This window comes from Vipera berus (genome assembly GCF_964194415.1).
Source record: "Vipera berus genome assembly, chromosome: 2".
Taxonomy (NCBI): Eukaryota; Metazoa; Chordata; class Lepidosauria; order Squamata; family Viperidae; genus Vipera; species Vipera berus.
In genome coordinates, this window is record NC_138203.1 from 152,806,886 (window position 1) to 152,827,105 (window position 20,220).

General features: G+C 41.0%; 1 protein-coding gene across 1 annotated transcript in view; it reads right to left on the reverse strand.

The window, feature by feature from the left end:
• Nucleotides 1-20,220, reverse strand: part of ESYT1 (extended synaptotagmin 1) — an 83,749-nt gene that overhangs the window by 18,497 nt on the left and 45,032 nt on the right. The window contains exons 2-18 of the mRNA XM_081317277.1: nucleotides 18,689-18,730; nucleotides 18,466-18,600; nucleotides 17,790-17,863; nucleotides 15,805-15,877; nucleotides 14,835-14,924; nucleotides 13,393-13,448; nucleotides 12,899-13,022; nucleotides 12,641-12,817; nucleotides 12,363-12,445; nucleotides 12,025-12,073; nucleotides 11,356-11,445; nucleotides 10,618-10,710; nucleotides 7,448-7,519; nucleotides 6,497-6,583; nucleotides 6,263-6,412; nucleotides 3,778-3,930; nucleotides 1,109-1,285 (exon numbers count right to left, since the gene is read on the reverse strand). Of these exons, the coding sequence (XP_081173403.1) occupies nucleotides 1,109-1,285; nucleotides 3,778-3,930; nucleotides 6,263-6,412; nucleotides 6,497-6,583; nucleotides 7,448-7,519; nucleotides 10,618-10,710; nucleotides 11,356-11,445; nucleotides 12,025-12,073; nucleotides 12,363-12,445; nucleotides 12,641-12,817; nucleotides 12,899-13,022; nucleotides 13,393-13,448; nucleotides 14,835-14,924; nucleotides 15,805-15,877; nucleotides 17,790-17,863; nucleotides 18,466-18,600; nucleotides 18,689-18,730 (1,725 nt within the window). The remainder of the gene's footprint in view (nucleotides 1-1,108; nucleotides 1,286-3,777; nucleotides 3,931-6,262; nucleotides 6,413-6,496; nucleotides 6,584-7,447; nucleotides 7,520-10,617; nucleotides 10,711-11,355; nucleotides 11,446-12,024; nucleotides 12,074-12,362; nucleotides 12,446-12,640; nucleotides 12,818-12,898; nucleotides 13,023-13,392; nucleotides 13,449-14,834; nucleotides 14,925-15,804; nucleotides 15,878-17,789; nucleotides 17,864-18,465; nucleotides 18,601-18,688; nucleotides 18,731-20,220) is intronic.

Below are 20,220 nucleotides of genomic sequence, written 5' to 3' on the forward strand. Positions count from 1 at the left end.
AAAAATTATATGGCAACTTGGAAATTTTTAAAACAATTCAAGAAGAGGAAATGGCAAACTATACTATACTACCATAGTACAATAAATTAAAACATCCCTGGATGCATCAGGGCTGATTTTTGATGAGGGAGAGATGCTACTCTTTTTCTTTTATTATGCTGGTTGCTAAAAGACATTCCTGAACTGCTCCTGGTTTCTGCTTTGCTATGTATGCATATATTTTATTTAAAGTTTTGGTAATAAACCAAGGTCATTCAGGATGAAGGATACCGCTTAGGACTTCTAACTTGCAAATTCTTTTCAACACGGCAATGGGGAAAAAATAGTGGAAGAAATATTCCACTCCTGATTACTCCTTTTTAATGGATAAAAAAATTGGAAATCATCAGGAAGACAAGTCCAAAACTACTTGGGTTTGGTTAATTGATTACCATGGTTGCTGGGAGAGCAATAAAGAAAAAGCCATGTTTCTTTCCGGTGAGATTTGAATTGAATTGCATGTAAAAAGCAATGAAAAAACCGAATCCGGAGTTACAGGGAACCTCAGAGCTAGGTTTATGCCCTTTAAAAAGGTTGCCAGCTCTGAAGCCAATTCAGAACAAGGCTTCCAAATGCCCCTCTGTGGCAGTAAGAAAGCTTTGGGTGAGTTGCACTTTCTACAAGGATGCACATATATAAATCTCTCTAGCAGCTAGAAGTAAAATATTTTCAAGATCAATCCCTAAACCAACCATTATTTTGATTTTTCCTTGTTCTGTTTGGATTTGTTCTAAATATATTCAGATGACACTGAACCAGAAATACAGACTCTTTTACTCTTTGATTGCTAGAAACCCATCTCTTCCGAAAAAGGGACTTCAGGCATGATGTGTTTCAGAAATCAGACTTGACCAGGATTCAGTCAAGTCAAGTTTGAAAAAGAATCCTTTTATCTACTTTCTCCAGATAGCACCTCAGTTACAACAATGTCAGGTACAGTACAAATATATAAGTCTTAAAGAATAGCATGATTATATTTCCACATCAAATCCAACTCTTCCAGGAATCAATGATAAGAGGTCGAGGAGGATACAGTTTAATATATGCAGGAGACGGGGAGGATCCTCACCTCATAGATCTCGCTCCAACGAGGGTTGAGCTCTTCCTTGATGACTCTGCTGCGAAACTTCTGGCCTCCCAAGCGCACTTTGACATATGGGTCTGACTTGCCCTTAATCATCCCACCCATGAAATTATCCTTGGCAATTAGGTTCTCCGCTTCCAGCACATGAATGCGAATTACACTCTGGAATTCAGTGAGAGGAGACACAGTTTGCACGCCAGATCTATCAACGTCATCATCTAACATCATGGGCTTTAATCTGGTTCCTGTGGATTTCTGAAATCTTTAAATTTTAACTACAGCCATTTTCTTTAAACAGGATGGAAGAAGGAAGAGACTCAATGAACATTGTGGAATGTCCAGCTCCTGTACTATATTTAATTTTCCTCAAATCAGACAGAATTTGGTTAACAACAAAAAGGACATAGGGAATGAACCTGAAGGATAGGAGGCAGCGTTGCGACCAAAGGAACAGTCAGATTAGCAAGGCTTGACTCCATTTCAAGAAATTGGTCTGAGTAAACAACGCAGACAGGCCTCTCTTTAGTTCACACAAGATAATATTAGAGTAGGAGGAACAGATTCAGACCTGCAAAGTTCTGTTACTGTGGCTGTTACAATAAACATAAACCTGATCTATATGCCATTGGTTTCTTTGTTTGATGTACTTTGATGCCATGTCCAAAATCTATGATACAATTTCTTAAAATAGGATCACTATTCTGTTTATGAAAATCTGCATTTTCTTTTCAGTCCCACAATGGAATTAAAACCATAGCAATTGCAATGAAGCAACCTGCAAAATCCAAATCAGTGATAAAAGGCAATAACAAGACGATCAGACTATAATCACAGATAAAAGTTTCACAGGAGCACTGCAATCAGGAAGGCATAATCTCTGATGACATCCACTGGAATTAAAGTTCTTGAGAACTGACCCTTTCTATCTCCCCTTTTCCACCCACCCCCCAAATCTGTTCCTTTGATTAAAAATGCATCGTAATTTGAAATTAGCATTTGCTATGTGGAAAACACATAGGGGTGTATTAGACATGAGACAAGTTTCATATTTATAGCCTTCTGATGCTGCAGACAGCATTACAGGTGACCAGCAAAAACCTTCCAATCTACAACTAAAAATCCGCTTTCAAACAGATCTGGAAGTTCTACTGCAGTAAACAGAGTACTGTGCAAATTGTTTCCTTTTATTTATTTGTTTTCTCTTTCTAAAGGTCGCCTTGACTAATAAATTCACTTTCCAAAAGACTTGTCTCTGTCAATTAGCATGGGGATCCAAGAATGGGACACAACCCAGAAGGTGGCTGGTGGCTTGAGGGCGCTCTCCCTGCCTTTTTAACTTTGTTTATTTTTGTATAGATTTTTAATCCGGATTTTATGGTGTTTTTTTTTTTACTTGCACACCGCCAAGTCACTTAGACAGTGAGATGGCTGGTGTATAAATTTGATTAATTTGAGGAAATACGTATTATAAATATTATAAATACTGGTCTGTTTATTTATTTCATTTTATATAATATTTATTAATTTAATTTGACAGTTAAACAAACAAATAAGGCTGCTTATTTTTGCTGCATAACTGTAAAAAGACAACTGCAAAGAACAGCTAACTTCTCCATTATCTTTCATATTAAGAGACAGACAACCAGTTTGCATACCTGACTGAGCTGCTCCAAGTATGCAGACTTCAACCCCCAGGATTCTTAGCAATGACTAATCTGGCAAGGGAATTCTGGGAACTGAAGCCCACAAGTTTAGAGAGCACCTACGTTGGGGAGAGCTTTTTTTTTTTTAATCCCATTTATATCCCGCCCTTCCCCGAAGACTCAGGGCGGCTTACAATTTAAAGCACAAACCAATGTGCTTAGCAGTAGCCTTCATTCTATGTATATGCCTGCTTATTAGGGCTTTTCACACACACACCCCAAGCAGCATTATTACAAAGTCAGCTTAATTGCCCCCAACAATCTGGGTCCTCATTTACCTACCTCGGAAGGATGGAAGGCTGAGTCAACCTTGAGCCTGGTGGGACTCGAACCTGCACTAATTGCAGGCAGCTGGTGTTACTTAAGGAGGCATTAGCCCACTGCTCCACCAAGGCTCTTTGCAGGGCTTCTTGGAGAGATCTGGCTGGTTACTGTAGGAAACAGGAAGTCAGACGAGAAGACTTTTGGCCTGATCCCACAGCGCCAGCCAAATGACTACAGGAAGCTTATGCTCTTATTTTTACTAATAGCAAAACTATTTATGTTTTCATGGCAGCTGGGTTAGGTTATTTTTGGGATCCGTTAAGAAGAGGCTTTGGGGGGCCACAGCATGAATAGCATCTTAATCCCCTAGTTACATACGTCTGGATCATTGGCATCCATAAAGAACACCAAATCTGATCTGCCTCTGAGTTTGAAATGATAGCTTAGGACAGGGATCCTCAACCCCCCAGGCTGCAAAATGATACTGGTTGCACAGCTGGAAGTGAGCAGCAGGCAAACCAGTGAAACCGAAACCGTCCTTACCCCGGTCTGTGGAAAAATTGTCTTCCATGAAACCAATCCCTGGTGCCCAAAAGGTTGAGGACCTCTGGCTTAGAAGGTCCCCTATCTTACCAAAAGGCACGACTGACTATTAAGGTTGGATGGGGAGAATGTGTGTGATCTTACCTCGGTGCCAAAAGTAGCATCTGGACTAGCCTTGGTGGGCCGAGAAGGCATATCGACACTGCTACCAAGATGGGGACTTTCTGTGACATTGAGATTTCCCGGAGGATGTGGTTGGGTATTGAAACAGACTTCAGGGGCATCCAGATATAATACCTGAAGAAATTATAGTATGCAATGGAAAATCAGGATAGGCGCCCAGGCAAAGAGAAGCCGATGAACTGCTGGCCCTTAAACCAATAATGAGGTTGCAATATCTGTCTCTCATTAGCTGTAGCTGCCTATTGCAAACCTGGGAACATCAAATGGAATGAGAAGTCATTTTAGCAATCAGATCCAAACCACTGATCGCTAAAGAAATGCATATTAGAAATAAATACAGGTCGTTCTGAAAAATGTGGTTCCCGTCCTTTCTTGAAAATCTTTAGTGAAGAGACATTCATGCCTCTCATAGCCGAGTGAACCATGGAGCCAGACAAAGCTGAACTAAGACAAATAAGAGTTTGTTTCCGCACGTGTTGATTCAAAAGAGAACTTCAAAGCATGATTCTAGCTCCTGGCTAAAGTGACAAGTTTGCTAAACACTTGCAAAATCTCAAAGACCTTGTATCCGGCTCTTTATCACCAAAGTCTAATCTACAGAACTAACGTTAAAAATCAATCAATAGATTTTATTTATCCTCTGGCTTCCAGATTTATGTAAATGACTCCATTTCTTTCCAGGCCCAACTTTGGACTTGTCATTGACTGTGTTGGACCAGCACATCAAATCTGATTAGAAGTTGAAGCATAACACTGGGGTTGCTTATATAGACACACTGCCCAGCCCCGTGGAGTGCAACACAGGCAGTCCTCAACTTACGACCACGATTGAGCCCAAAATTTATGTTGCTAAGTGAGAAATGTATTGAGCTTTGCCTCATTTTATGACCTTTCTTGCCACAGTTATTAAGTGAATCACTGCATTTGTCAAATTAGTAACAGGGTAGTTAAGTGAATCTGGCTTCCCCGTTGACTTTGTTTATCAGAAGGTCGCAAAAGGGGATCACGTGACTTTGGGACACTGCAACAGTCATAAATGTGAGTCAGTTGTCATCAGTTGTCAAGAATGTAAATCACTTGACTATGGGGATGCTGCAATGGCCATAAGTGTGAAAAATGGTCATAAATCACTTTTCTTGGTGCTGTTGTAACTTCAGTCACCAAATGAACTGTTGTAAGTCGAGGACTACCTGTATTTAAGCTTAGCTAGCAGTAAAAGGCATGGATCCCCCTTTATACTTAGGACAGGGGTAGGCAACCTTGGCTCTTTTATGACTTGTGGACTTCAACTCCCAGAATTCCTGAGCCAGCCATGCTGGCTCAGGAATTCTTGGAGTTGAAGTCCACAGGTCATAAAAGAGCCAAGACTGCCTACCCCTGCACTAGACAAAGGTCATGCTTTTGAGGACAGCAAAGTCCACATTTTGGATGGAGAGGATCATTGGTTTGGCTCAGGAATTCTTGAAGTCCACAATTCATAAAAGCCAAGGTTGCCTACCCCTGACTTAGGAGAACAAGGCCAGAAAAAATATTATGCAGGAAAATTGTGACAGATCCTCCCCAACCTTCTTTTCTTCAAAGCAGCTATGATTTGGAAAGATTCGTGTGCTACCAGAAGGATGAGATTCTCCAAAGAATTTCCACAATTTTCCTCGCCTTCCCCCCCTCCCCCCAGACAAAACTATTCTTACTACATAAGGAGAAAAGTATTTGATCTGTATAGTTTTCTCACTCTGCAGCTAACAGAGATTTGTTTGAGCTGATGTGAAGGGGACAACAATAAGGACCAAAAATTATGCCTAGTAGACAAAGCCACAAGAGGATTCAGGGCTAGCTCTTCCATATCACATCAAGCCAGGTTTTAAGAATCAGCTAGAAGTTTCATTTCAATCTCTGCAAATCCTATTTCTCATCGCTTAAGAGGAGAATCTCTTCCCAACAATCTCTGCTGGCCCTTGATGTGGCTCAGAGAGAAGCAAAGGAAGCCAAATTTTGTGTGTGTGTGTGGGGGGGAAATGTCCCATCTTTTTTAATATTGGTAAGAACTCATTCACTCTAGGACAAGGGTGTCAAACTGGTGGCCCATGGGCCGGATGCGTCATGCGTAGGCCACGCCCCCTGCCGGCTCTGCAAAGGCAAAAAACATCACGATATGTCACGTGATGCGATTGAATTTCACACCCATGCTGTAGGATGTTGGGGAAAGGAAATCTGATGACAAAGCACTGGAATTAGGAAAGAACAACAACAACAAAAAAGAAAAAAGAAAAAAAAGAGAGAGCTTCCCACTCAAAACAGAAACTCTACAGAACCAATGGCTCTCTGTGTGGATTTCATATGCTGTTGTATGCACTGCATTTTTACAAAGAGCTAGAACTGAAAGTAAAGGGGAAACCTTTGTATCATCTCCCAAGTCCTAACCCAACCTTAACTCAAAGCTTTTTACCCGCATGATGAGTTTCATGTAGATACGGCTGTTGGGGCCAGAATTTTCCAGCTGGAACCACTGGTCCAGAGTCAGATTATCAGCACTTAAAAGGCGGGACAAGTGGATTGTGATGGAACCCAGAGTGGTCTGACGGTTGTCATCTTTGACCTATGGGGTCAAAAAGAAGAACTTCTGCAGCTGCTGTTATGCTCAAAGTGACTAGATGGATTTGGAAGAGAACAGGAAGCTTACCTGTATATCAATGTCCTGGACAGTCGGGTCTTGCAGGAAAAAGCGGAAAGCATCATCCCAGACAGGGGAAACAGTGTTATAGACAACCTAGCAGGGGGAAGGAAGGAAGGAAGGAAGGAAGGAAGGAAGGAAGGAAGGAAGGAAGGAAGGAAGGAAGGAAGGAAGGAAGGAAGGAAGGAAGGAAGGAAGGAAGGAAGAGAAAGAAAGAAAGAAAGAAAGAAAGAAAGAAAGAAAGAAAGAAAGAAAGAAAGAAAGAAAGAAAAAATAAATTACAATGTAGCGCTTGGAGAAAAATGACAATGGAGTACTATTGCCCTCTATAGGCAGAGTTAGTAACAGCATGGTTTTGACTGATAGGACAATCCTCTCTGGGGAATTAGATCTTCTGGCAAACAGATTTCTCTACTAGAGCATTTCCTCCCCCCTAATATTCAACTGGCATCTATGATTCAGACTCTTGTTTTATGTCCTGCCTTCTAGGATTAAGAGCAGGTCTCGATCTTCTTCTGTATGACATAATGTCCGGCGTTGGAATAGCATTATCATATTCTTCCTTCCTCACTCTTCTCAGAGCCAAATACTGCCAGTTCTTTCAATGTTCATAAGGTTTAGTTTCTAGCTCTCACACATTCTCTTTGTCTTGCTTTGCTATCGCAATCTGGAACAGAGGGGAGAGCAATCTGGCACCCAAATCTCATGCTAAAAAATTCAAACTTGTCTGAAACCCTCCAAGCAAGCTGCTACTCTTCTGAATTCAGATACCCGAATGGATGATAAAAGTTTTGACCAGCCTTTCCACCTAGGTGCTGTTTCTATGAGATGTTGCAATTCGGAAGAAATGGACAAGATGCATTTCACCTCATAAAACTACAATGTGCTACCAGTATTTCCACATGCAGTACATCAAATGGCTACAAATGGAAGGCAACTAGGAAAAATAAACATCCTTACCCGGCTCTCCCGAGTGACATCTTGAACTGATAGCTGGACCATAGGATTGGGCTCCTTACTAGATTGCTTCAGCTGGGTAAAGTAAGAGGAGATAAAGGATAGTATTCATCTGGGAAGGACATAGTGGAGAATCTTAGATGATTTAGATGAGGGAATAGGATTTGAATTCATCAAATTTGCAGATGACACTAAGCTGGCAGGAATAGCCAACACCCCAGAAGACAAGCTCAGGATCCGAAAAGATCTTGACAGACTTGAACTATGGGCCCTACCCAACAACATGAAATTTAATGTGGAGAAAAGCAAGGTTTTACACCTAGGCAGGAAAAACTAAAATTACAAGTAGAGATTAGGCAAAACCTGGTTCAAAAGCAGTAACTGTGAGAGGGACCTTGGAGTCCTGGTGTACAATCACTTAAACATGAGCCAGCAGTGTGCGGCCTCCACCAAAAGAGCTAATACAATCCTTGGTTGTATCACAGACATAGAATCAAAATCATGCGAAGTATTAGTACCATTTTATAAATCTTTAGTAAGATCACACCTGGAATAATGCATCCAACATTGAGACTTGGAAAAAGTGCAAAGGAGAGCAACTAAGATTAATTTAATTTAATTTTATTAGATTTATATACCGCCCTTTCCCGAAGGACTCAGGGCGGTTTACAGGGCATTTTAAAATCACATCACATCAAGATGATTAAGGGTCTGAAGACAAAAACATATGAAGAATGGTTGCAGGAATTGGGTATGGCCAGGCTAGAGAAAAGAAGGACTAGGGATGACATGATAGCAGTATTCCAGTATTTGAGAGGCTGCCACAAAGAAGAGGGGGTCAACTTTTTCAAAGCAGCAGAAGGCAAGACAAGAAACAATGGATAGAAACTAATCAAGGAGAGAAGCAACCTGGAATTAAGGAGGAACTTCCTAATAGTGTGGACAATTAAACAATGGAACAGCTTGCCTTCAGAAGTTGTGGGTGCTTCATCACTGGACATTTTTAAGACACTGGACTGCCACTTATCTAAAATGGTATAGGGTCTCCAGCTTGATCAGGGGGTTGGACTAGAAGACTTCCAAAGTCCCTTCCAGCTCTTTGCTGATTGATTAATCTAAGATCCTTTAGAGATTTTGGATCTTTATCTCATACATTCCTTGCTACAGGCACTACTGAGGCTTTTGGAAGATCAATATCACCACAGATATTTTTGATGCTCAACCTATGATATGCCATTCCTCACAGCTTCCTTCATGTAGATTCCTCCAGTCCTTAAAACTAGGGAGGAACCTCTATTCCAGGCATGTCAAACACAAGACCCGGGGGCCGGATCTGGCCCGTGAAGTGGTTTCATGTGGCCCGCAAAGCCATCCTGGAAACAGTGAGGGAACGGCCCCCACTGCCTTGGCCCTGGCCCAGAGACCCTCCTTCTGCCAGAGACCCTCAGATCCATCCCACTCCTGCCCAGGCCCTCATAGGCACCCTTGATGCCAACGATGTAGAGCTGGCCACGCCCACCCAGTAGGCCATACGCACTCTAGCCACGCCCACCCAGTAGGCCACACCCACCCTGGCCATACCCACCCGGCCCCCTGAGGGCAACCGCAATGCTGATGTGGCCCTCAATGAAATTGAGTTTGACACCCCTGCTCTATTCTTATAGTATTGTCGAACAATTTAGAGGCAGCAGTTGATGGATTTTCCCAGCTTCACTGCCCTCCATACTCAGGGTCACCACAAGTGGAGAAAAAAACTGCTCTTCTTGAAGTGTAATGGGGAAAGCTTGGGCAAGGGCAAGCAGTAGCCTGGAATAAAGGCTTTTTCTACTTCAGTTGCCAGAGTGGCAGGTTGCCAATGTGGAAGTGCTCTGTCCTAGCAACCTGTCATGCAAGCTGTTTTTGAACAGGGGTTAACATTCTGCTTGACAGATCAGTGGGGTAGAAGACCATTCCAGAATGAAGCAGGAAAGATCTTCCTCCATGTGCCATTCAACCCCCCTTCCACTTCACTCCACTCTCAGCCTGTCCATAAGGGTCCTATGGCATGCACAAAATGGTGCTGAAATAGGCAAAATGGCACCATCTTCTCCAAGTAACAAAAGCAGAGCAATTGTTTTTCCTCTGTTGGGAGAGGCTCCTGTCCTTCCTAATTTAAATCAACCTTTCATGTGAACAATGATAGCACTGTTTTTTTTAAAAACACATTGTTTTCTTTTTAAATGACTGCTAAAGAGGTGCTAAAACAGGTCTAACAGTAAGTATTCCATGAACAATCAACCTGTGAATAGGTGAGTAGGCTTTATGTCACAAAATGTTTATGTGAAAGGCTTAAAAAAACCAGAACAGCTAAAGATGAAGATAAACCGCTTCTACAGTGGGCTAGAGATGAAGTAAAAGTTGTCAAGAAGAATATAGTTAGTAGGACATGTGTTTAGAAACAGTCTATCGAAGTTTTAGATCAACATACCTAAGGGAAAAAAAATCTCCCCACCTTCCATTTATAGAATGTTAATTTAAGAAGAAACTCAACACAATCTTGGATGACTTAATAACCTGATCAATCCTGAAGTTAATTTTGTCTACCTACATTAACTAATGCACAGGCAAAACGGCCTTTAAATTTTGCAAGGTTATCAAACTTAGGCAGAATGTTTTTTCTACAAAGCTGCATCATGCAGACTGCACTGCAACAAGCTCTTTAATATCTTTTACAAGTATATCTCTCATGTTTATTGGAACAGTTCTTTCTTTTATATACCTGGACTATTGATTTCTAAGTATCAGGTACAATGCAAACAAAGAAAACATGTACACAGAAAGAAGAACACTGTGGCTAAAACAGTGCTGCTGGTCACAACAGGCTGATTATGATCATATTTTTTTATAAATAGTTGTAAACTATCTAGAGTCCAACATGATGGAGGTAATGTATGAATTTAATGTATAAATAAATGGCTTTTTTAAAAAAGACATTAGCTTGTGGCTACTTTGCCCCATCACTCTGCCCATGCCTTTCCAACTTTTGCAGTTCCCAAAGTTTCCAATTTTGGAACAGGACAAATTTATCAAGTTCAAACTCACATCCAAGCTCTGCCCCATTTCACATTAAAAAGTGACTTTTGGTGAAATAAAACAACCTAGTGTGAAGGAGATGCTATCTTGTGACTACTCACTGGTAAGTCTTGTGCTTTGTCTAAATATATCACCAAGATGGCTGCTGATGGAGGATCTGGCTTTGAGGAGATAGTTTTGTTCCACTGAAGAACCTTCAAACAGCATATAAGAAATAAATCAGCATTAACTAGCACTTTTTACACAACACCTAGCATATCTATATCCTATATAGCATATCTCCCATCTCACCAAAGAGAATTGTGTCTCTCAATGTAGTCTTAACAAGAGAAGATGTTTACAAGCCATTCTTTATTTTAAACTTTCTTCTAAAGTTCTGCTCATCTTCACATCAGTTTATTTCAGAGCATGCTTCCGAGATTATTCCCTCCCAACTCCTCAGTTAGTTTTCCATCATGCCTTCCCAGCTACAGATCCCTGCTTATCTTGTGGAAATAATAAAAATATATGTCAGGAGTTTGAATTTGCAATGCATGGTCCAAATTTCATCCAGAATCCTATCTACTGGTAGTTCTCATAATATGTATATTTCTCTAAGGAAAGTTTCCTCTAAAAGTTTAATTGAAAGTTTTGAGACTCACCCATCTTTGGCTTCTCCAAGTAAAAAGAAACTCAAGTAACTAGATAGGAAAAACCAAGACTCTGGAGTCCTTTGTCCATCAGGGTAAGCGATAATTTGGCATATTCTTCTTATTTTCGCAAAGAGGAACGACTCAGATATTGCCACCTCCAGAGACACCCCTAAAGAGCATGTTTCTTCTCTAAGTGTTTGCACTCACCTGATCCAACTTGGAATCATCTGACATAAGTGTATGCCATTCCAGACGCAAATGCACACGAGCCTGGCCTCCATCTTGTAATGGGAACCACTGTCAGGAAAACAAACAGGAGCGAAATTAGAAGCTCTCCATGGATAGGAAAGTCCTTAATATTTACCCACAGTGATTGGCTTCTGTAACTCAGGGATGCCTAACTTTTGGGGAGGGGGAGCTAAAAACCAAACTGATCTCAAGTAATGTAGTAGGGTTACACTCAGTAGATGGGGCAAAGACAAAAGCTAATTTTACTTTAAATGAAATCAATTCAGTTAATCGGAATATACCCCCTTTTATTGGGAGTTTCCTCCTATTAAATTTAGCAACATTTCAAGAGGCTTTTGTGGCTGTTTATAGTTCTGAGCCCTCAAGTTGTACCTTTCTGCTTTCGTAAGATATGCAAGTTGCTCCATTAAAAAAAAAGGGGGGGGGGGGGAAGAGTTCTATAACATTTCTAAAATCTCTCTGCCCTTTTATTCTCTGCCCACCCCCCCTTGTTCTCAAGAGCCTCTATGGTCCCCCCTTGTTTTCATTTGGCTGAAGATGCTCTATTCATGTACCCTTGCAGCTGGTTAAACCACCCTATGGTTTGTTCCAGGTATGAAAGAGCCATCTTCCCTCCTCAGTGCTTACCTCCTCTAACACATGAGCCCTGAACACCTCCCCAAAGTCCAGCTTCATCCTGAGAAAAGAAAGAAGATGCTGATAAATGCATATCTACCAATGCTAGGATTTTAATGAGTAGGCCCAAGATGCTCAGATCTGGTGCTCCTCATTTATGCAGACCTCATATATTCAACGTCTTGAAGCTGCTGATCTTTAGACTGGATTTTTTTTTAACTTTCTATTTTTTTCAATACTATCCCAATCATTTCCAGCAGTGAAGTGCCAGCTTCCAACCCACCATCCGTCATTCCCCTAGGTCTCAATTCCCTGCTAGACTTGAAACCAAACCCCACCCAGCTTCTCACCTGCCCAAGAAGTCATCCTGATCGGGGTCTTTGTCAAACAGTTCCACCTCCAGTTCCTGCCCTGGTACCTCATGTACAATAAACTGTAGGGACAGTGAAGTGGGGAGTCAGATACCACTAATTGCTTAGGCCATAGGGGCCTTCTTCCAACAGAGAAAGGAAAACAATATTAGTTGTATTGCATGAAATGAAAAAGCTAAGATAAGAAGGGAGATTAGAAATGACACATAGCATCCCTAAACAATTATATTTAAATTACCACTTCATCTGGCAATTACCTCATACATTTCATTCCACTTGGGATTGAGGTCTTCATCAATGACTTTGCTGGTGAAGACCTGGGTTCCAACACGCACAACGGCATATGGATCTGACTTGCCCTCAATCATCCCTTTGATGTACTTATCCTTGGACTGCACGTTCTTAGCCTCCATTAGATATACACGGACAATGCCCTGGAAGGGAGAAAGCAGATCACATCCACAACTCTAACTCACCAAGCAATAACATTCATCTCACCAGAAATTTTGCCTTACCCTGGGAATTGGGCAACGGAGTTCAGCTGCTTCATGGAGATCAGGGATCAGTGGGATGAGCAGGCGGTTGGGGAGAACCAAGAAAGAGGCAATGGAGTCCATGATCATTGTGTCAGACAGTGAGCTGTTGAGGAAAACAGATCCTGCTGCTCACACTACTTCTTAATAATCCGCTAGTCATGCTCTCAACAAGTTACATTATGCAAACATAAGCTCCTCCATTATCTCTCAATGCTTTTCTGCTTTCAAAATGTTCCCCTTCAATAAGCTCAATTTTCTTCCTCTTTTAAGTTTTTCCTTCAGCCTGTAAAATCTTCCTACCTTGCTACTCTTAGCTCTCTTACACAATTAGGTCCACAGCGGGCTTAAAAGAAGATGCCTTCCCAAGCAGTTTTGGTCCATACACCCCTAGGTCTTTCCAGAACAGTAACGTTCATTTCCTCCTTGTGGTTCTCTTATAAACTTCCAGAAAGTTAGGGTGACCATAAATTTACCTCAGTCCAGGGATGTCCAATAGATTGGTCATTCCTGTCCAATTAATGTCCAGAGTCTGGGGAAAAATGTGCAATGTAGAAATTAGTTGTAGATCTACTGTAGACGGTTGATAGCGATGAAGTAATTGAGACCGAAGGTATTGCAAGGGTCTCTTCATAACACTGTATATTGTGGCAGATTATTTGAGATATTTTCTAATGATCGAATTTAATAAAATACATATAACTTTCCTGTATTAGTTTTAATAGGAAGCTCCACTACATCCAAAGGTTTTACAAATGGCTTTATTTATGCACAAGTGTTGTTTAATCCCACAACACTTGAATCAATGGCATTTGAATGGGTACAATCAAGAGTCCATAAAAAAGCATCAGATTATTTTTAACACTCAAAATATACTGGCCTTTGTTAAACTTACTTTTGTAGGGTTCTGACAGAGGAATCAGTAATAGATGACTATCAGTCAAATGGGTAAGTGACCAAGATGGGAGAGGCAAGAAATTGGCTTTATCACTGAGACACAAGCAGATATCAACGATACTTGGCACATTTGGAAGTCCTCCTTTTTTATGAAGTTTTTTAAAAATCCTTTTTGTTTATTTTGCTTCTTAAATAAGTTTTTAAAACTTTTTATAACTGTCATTTGCGTGTGTGTATGTATATGTACTATTAAAGCTTTCACTCCTGTAACTATTAACTCAGCAAAAGAGTGCATCATAGGGCAACAATTTTTGAACCAAGGTAAGACAAGTAGGATAATCTACAGAACGTGTCCAAAATCTGGGACCCATGATTCTCAATTGAAATTTGACAAATTTTATAAAACTACTTCTAACACAAACATTGTCATAAAACAGTTCATGATGTAATATCAACTATCATAAAACATTCACTTACGACTAAACAATGTATTCAACATTGCAAAGACAAACAGATGGCTCCGACTATATAGTGGCTGCAAAATTGATGTTACCAACAACTGATGAATCAATAATATATCAATATAAATTAGTAATGTATGAATATATGTTCTGCATGTTTTTGTTTCTTTTTTAGAGCTTTCTTTTTCAAATAATTTTGTCTATTTCTTTTTCTTTGCTGTTTGTATTTAGCACATGCCATGGAGGTTAGATTGGCCCAATTGCCTTTGTGCAAGGATCTGTAGATATCAATTTGTCATTCTTCTTGGGGATCTAGCAACATGTTGAATCTGCTAGATACTTGTACGGATTGTGATGTATGGATTGTACATTGTTTGGTAGTTTTTAACTAGTTTTAATAGTTTTTTGTTGTTTTTTATCTGTATTTTGTTAATTGTTTTTGTGTCTGCTTTAACTGTGTGAGCTGTCCAATATCACAAATTTGAGACGGGTGTGAAACAATAACAGCCACAATTGGTTGGCAGTTTGGAGAAACACCAGGTATATGGCACAATACTTACTGGCCGACGAATGAAAAACAGAGTAAGAGCTCCTACGATTGGCACGTCTCCGATGAGGGGTTCCAGAATGACTCGCAACATGCCATGTAGCTACAGGGGAAATGAGAAACATGACATTCCCAATTTCTGGGCTCTGAAGCAAGCATAGGATGATAGTCCTTCCATATCAACAAAGACTCAGTTCACCTTGACAAACAGAAGGAGGCACAATGTCACAGGGTAGGTCAAGATTTGAGCCTCCTTTCAACAATGGTAGGAAACTGAAGCTAATGGCATCAGTGAAATATTAGTATCACCAACACTTTTTGCCTTTCAGTGTTCAAAACTATTTGGCTTAACTTTTATCCTCACCCTCAGCAATTTTAAGATGGGTGGACTTCAACTCCCAGAATTGGCTGGGAAATTCTGGGGGGTAGGAGTCGACATACCTTAAAGTAGTTGAGGTGGAGAAACATTGCTCTAAAGACTTCAACACAGCTGAGGAATCTCTACTTAAATGCCCAGAATTGGTTGGCTGCCTTTCAAAGATTGGTGAAAAGATACCAGATGGACAGAGGTATTTTTTTAAAAAAAAGTTCACGAGGAAGAAAGACAAGATGGGATTGCTGGGCATAGTACAGTCAGTGTATTGCCAAAGTAAAGGTCTCCTGCATCATTCTGCATATACCAGAATTCTGAGAGGAAACTATTTCCAAAAATATAAATGCCATCACTGAGAACCAATTCAGAGATATCTATTGCCCAAGATCAGCCTGGGCAGGAATTATGGAAGTTATAAAAAGCTTCTAGAGAACATCAGATTGGAAAAAGGAATGCAATTTATTTAATCTTAAAAACCTGAAATGAGATACTTTACAGTTTCCAGATTTGCTTTTCTCAACCTGGTGCTCAGAGGTGTAGACTTTTGTAATTCCCAGGGTGAAAGACTAACTTAGAGCAGGACTTAGATCTCAGTCCTAGTCTACTTTACCTGCATGCCTTTCACTCCAGCCTTGCAGAAAAATTTCTTCACTTCCACATCAATCTGGACATCACCCACGTAGCTGTCACAGAAAACATCAAAAAAATAGTAATATGGGAACAGAAGGAGCAAGACCACACAAGAATGGGCCAACAAAAGGTCATGAGCAGTGATTCTCAAAGTGTGGTCTAGGGATGGCTGAAGGGTCCTTTCAGGGGGTTTGAGAAGTCAACTAAATAGTTTAAAATTCTCAGTTCTGATTTCTAAAATTGATAGATATAACCCACCTAGCCAAAGCTCTTTGTGATCCTCAATAATTTTTAAGAATACGGTTGCTGGTGCCAAAATGTTTTAAGAACTACTGGTCTAGAGAATGATATCTCCTTCAGCTCTGTCCATCTGAGCAGTTTTTTGCTATTAGTGCTTTGCTATTTTTATCCCCCCCATTAACTGCCACCTGAACATGGTTCACAAACTATACTATATATCAGTGATGGTGAACCTTTTAGAGACCGAGTGCCCCAAAACCACCCCCGCCCTGCCCCTCCACCCACAGGGCCACCTACTTCCTCCACAGCCCGCTGCAGATTGCCTAGGGAGCCCAGCAGCGCCAGGGCAGCCACGGCCTGTGCTCCACAGCATCATCTGTGCGTGACGGGGCTCAAGTGCAGTGTCTTGTCCCCGCTGCCTGGCTGCCAGATCCTTGGCTGCTCGGGGGCGATTGTCCTCCGGGGAGAGGCAGGGCTGTGGCGATAGTGCGGGTCCCCACAGAGAGGGCTCTGAGTGCCACCTCTGGCACACGTGCCATAGGTTTGCCACCACTGCTATATATATTGTATGATAGTGCTGAACGGGAGGAAGAGAGGGTTATGACGGTACCTTGTAATTGTAGCCACTGTAATGTCCAGGCAGTCACATGATTGTGATTTGGATACTTGGCAACCAGCCTGCAATTACAATATTGTAGTGTCCCCTGGTCGCATGATAACCATTTGCAACCTTCCCTGCAAGTTCCCACAAGCAAAGTCTATTGGAAAGCCGGCAGGTCACAAATGGTAATCACGTGACTGAGGGACAACATGACTGTGCAGAATTTGCCTAACAACAGCAACTGAGACTGCTGCAATTGTTGTCATAAGTTGGCATGCTCATCTGATGTAGCGCTTTTGACCATGTGGTTGGACAATGGAATTGCCGGTCCCAATTACTCATTCAGCTAGGACTACCTGTATAGCTATCCAGCATGACCAGTAACTGCAAAAGGGAATGCAATTGCTGCACAGAGAAATAGTACTATCTGATCATCATCATCACCACCACCACCACCACCACAACAACAATAACTTAACAGCTCTTTAGGTCCTTGGTTATGACCTGAACTGTTAAGTTTTTACCAGTCCCAGACTGTGAATTGAATTAAAAATAATAATAACAACAGCAATGGTATAATAATGACACCTTTAACAACATCAAATATCATCTGCCTATCCCAGGTCCTTGGAAAGAACTTAATAGGTGGATAAAAACTTAATAGGTGGATAAAAATCCAGTCTAAACATCTGGTTGATTGTGCAGCCAACCATAATAATTTATTAAACTTGTACGCCAGCTGACTTTCCATGATTCTGGGCAGCTCACAGTAATCAAACAACAAGCAAAAGCAAACACACACACAAAAAAACAAAGACAGAATCACAGGGCTCACAAGTCAGCTTGTCTCTAATGGAAGAAAGAAAAAAGGCCAAAAGGGTGTTGTCCCAGAACAGGGATTTTAATCCTTCCCTCCGCAGTGCAGTTCATTTTTCTCCATGAAGACAAAATGTGCTGTTAAGGTGTGTTTTAATTCCAGGAAAGAGGGTGCTGTGTGCCCAGCTGCCCAAAGTACAGTTTATCATTGTGATTTGCCATTCATTCTATAAAAGACAATCATTTTTTCTTAATTTCGACTCCAATAAACAAAGTTGATAGTAGCAAAACCAAGTCTTACAACTCACCTAACGTTTAAGTCCAGCAAGATTTGCTTTGGGTTCCTGCCGGTGTGGACTTTGACTCCAATGACTTTGAGAGGCTAAGAAACAAAAGCAGCATTGTTCCTAAATAACTGAACACGGATCTAGAGACACTGGCCTTCACTCCCATTCCCTCAGCCAACCTTCAGTGTCTATGGAAGCAACCAGTTCATTGATTTTTGTACTGAACTCAAGCCTTTATTGTTGTATCTCCTTTTGGAGTAACTCTTACTACTTTCTGAAGACCATTTCCCAACCTGTTTCTCAAAAGCTAAGTGTGGCCCGTAGCCCCCCCCCCCAAAAGATCTCTACCTCTAGTGGGAAATACCTCTGCATCTTTAAATTCGGTTTGTACTATTTTGCAGATTGATACTCTTCTATTTTATACATTGTTATTTTATTATATCTTACTGTATGAATGCATCTATTGGAAAGGTGGGATAGACTCTGCTGGTGCAATCCAAAAAGTTTATTTTTTAGCTGATATATGCTGACATAGCTTAAAAAGAATGCAATGTGACAGGTCTACCACTTTTGACAATGGGAAACAGACAAGGATGGGAGGGTATAGCAGTTATAATGCCCGTTGCACTAACTTATTTCTCCAGGTGAAGCTTTCCATCCAATGTTTTGATTAGTGATTCTGCTGACCATTTATTACCTTTTCTCCCATGTCAATTTTGCTGAAGGTGAAGGTCTGCAAGTGGGTATTAGAAGCACGTATACTTGGGGCAATATTTTCCACCAAAAGCTTCTCCATGTATTGACCAAAGAAGGGCCAAGCTTGGGCCAGAATCTGTCACAGAGTAAAAATCAGTCTTTTAAGCATTTTCACACAACCATGACTTGCCAGGGAGGGAACAACTGAGCTAATTGCTTCTCACCTTATTGAGCCATTCAGCTTTCTCGACGTCTGGAAAACTGACCTAGAAAGAAAAAGGAAATACAGATTGATTTAGGCAAGTCAAAACATGCCTGCTATGGGCTCCTGATTAGACTGAGAGCCACATACATGCACAAAGATACTGCACTGTGCCTTAAGATGTGTCAGCAAAAAAAAAATCTAGCAACTTTCATCAGTGACTATGAAGAAGAGAGATTTGGGTGAGGCAGGATGAACCAAACATTCCCAGCACTTTTAAAAAGAGAGCATCAGAATTTAGTGGTAGATTGGCACGTCCCTCTAAGCCAGGGGTAGGCAACCTTGGCTCTTTTATGACTCATGGACTTCAATTCCCAGAATTCCTGAGCCAGCTGGCTCAGGAATTCTGGGAACTGAAGTCCATGAGTCATAAAAGAGCCAAGGTTGCCTACCCCTGCTCTAAGCTCGCCAACTGTGTTAACAAGTTATGCAAACCCTATTTATTGCTCCAGTCTTTGACAAATCATTCATCATTGTTCTAATCTGAAGCTTTAGTGCTTGAAATTCTCATTGTGCTTACCTGGGAGTAGATTCCACTGATTTCAGTGGAGGACTTCCTTCTGAATAAATCCACCTAATATTATGTTACTAAAACTGGACCCAACTTCATGCTCATGATCTTCTTAACATACATAACTCAAACTATGACATGCAAAGGGTTGGCAGCCCTCATATTAGAAGAACTTTTGCAAAGACCCAGGTCCTTGAGACTCTCAAACAAAGCAACAGAGTTCTTCAAAGACATAATTAAGCCTAGGATGAGTAACAACATTCCAACAGGATCAAGAATGTGGGGCCCAGTTCCTTAGAATGTAGAAAGTGTTGCTTAGTCATCAATCTTTACTGCATCAGCTGTTAGGCGAAGCAATTTCTTTCTGCATTGTGTTCTTTCAACAGTTTGCTGAGATGGGGGAAGGTACTGCAAGAGATGTTGTGTCAAGGGAGCAATGACTGATGACATGAGAAAAACAGCTGACCTTTTCTAACATTTTAGCATTCAGGCATCAAATATGGACCCTCCTTCTTGTTCCATAGAAATCTTGTTGCTGGTAGATTGAACAGAATTTGCTGCTTTATGCAGAACAGGACTCTTCCAATATTAGTTAAAAGTCACAATACTGTATGTGGATGATTGTAAAAGAGAGATTTAGGGGAGGAAGATAACAATTCATCAAATCCTCAGAAATCAGTTCTTCAAAATTAAAGGGGTCTCCAACTGGGAGTTGCAGGGTGTTGTGAATAACTTGCAGGGAAATTAGGGGAATTGCAATCTTTTTTTAAAAGAAAGTTGTCTCTAGCATGATTGTCAACCTCAAACTTATGAAATGGTTTTGTATTGCCTCATTTTAGCAAAGGCATAAACCATGTTGTGAATTGCCAGTCATACCATGCTTTCAATTATCTATGTTATAGAACAGACATGTCAAACTTCCAACATCTCGTGACGTCATGCAACGTATCAGAGCTTTTTTGCCATTGCCGGCAATGGGGTGG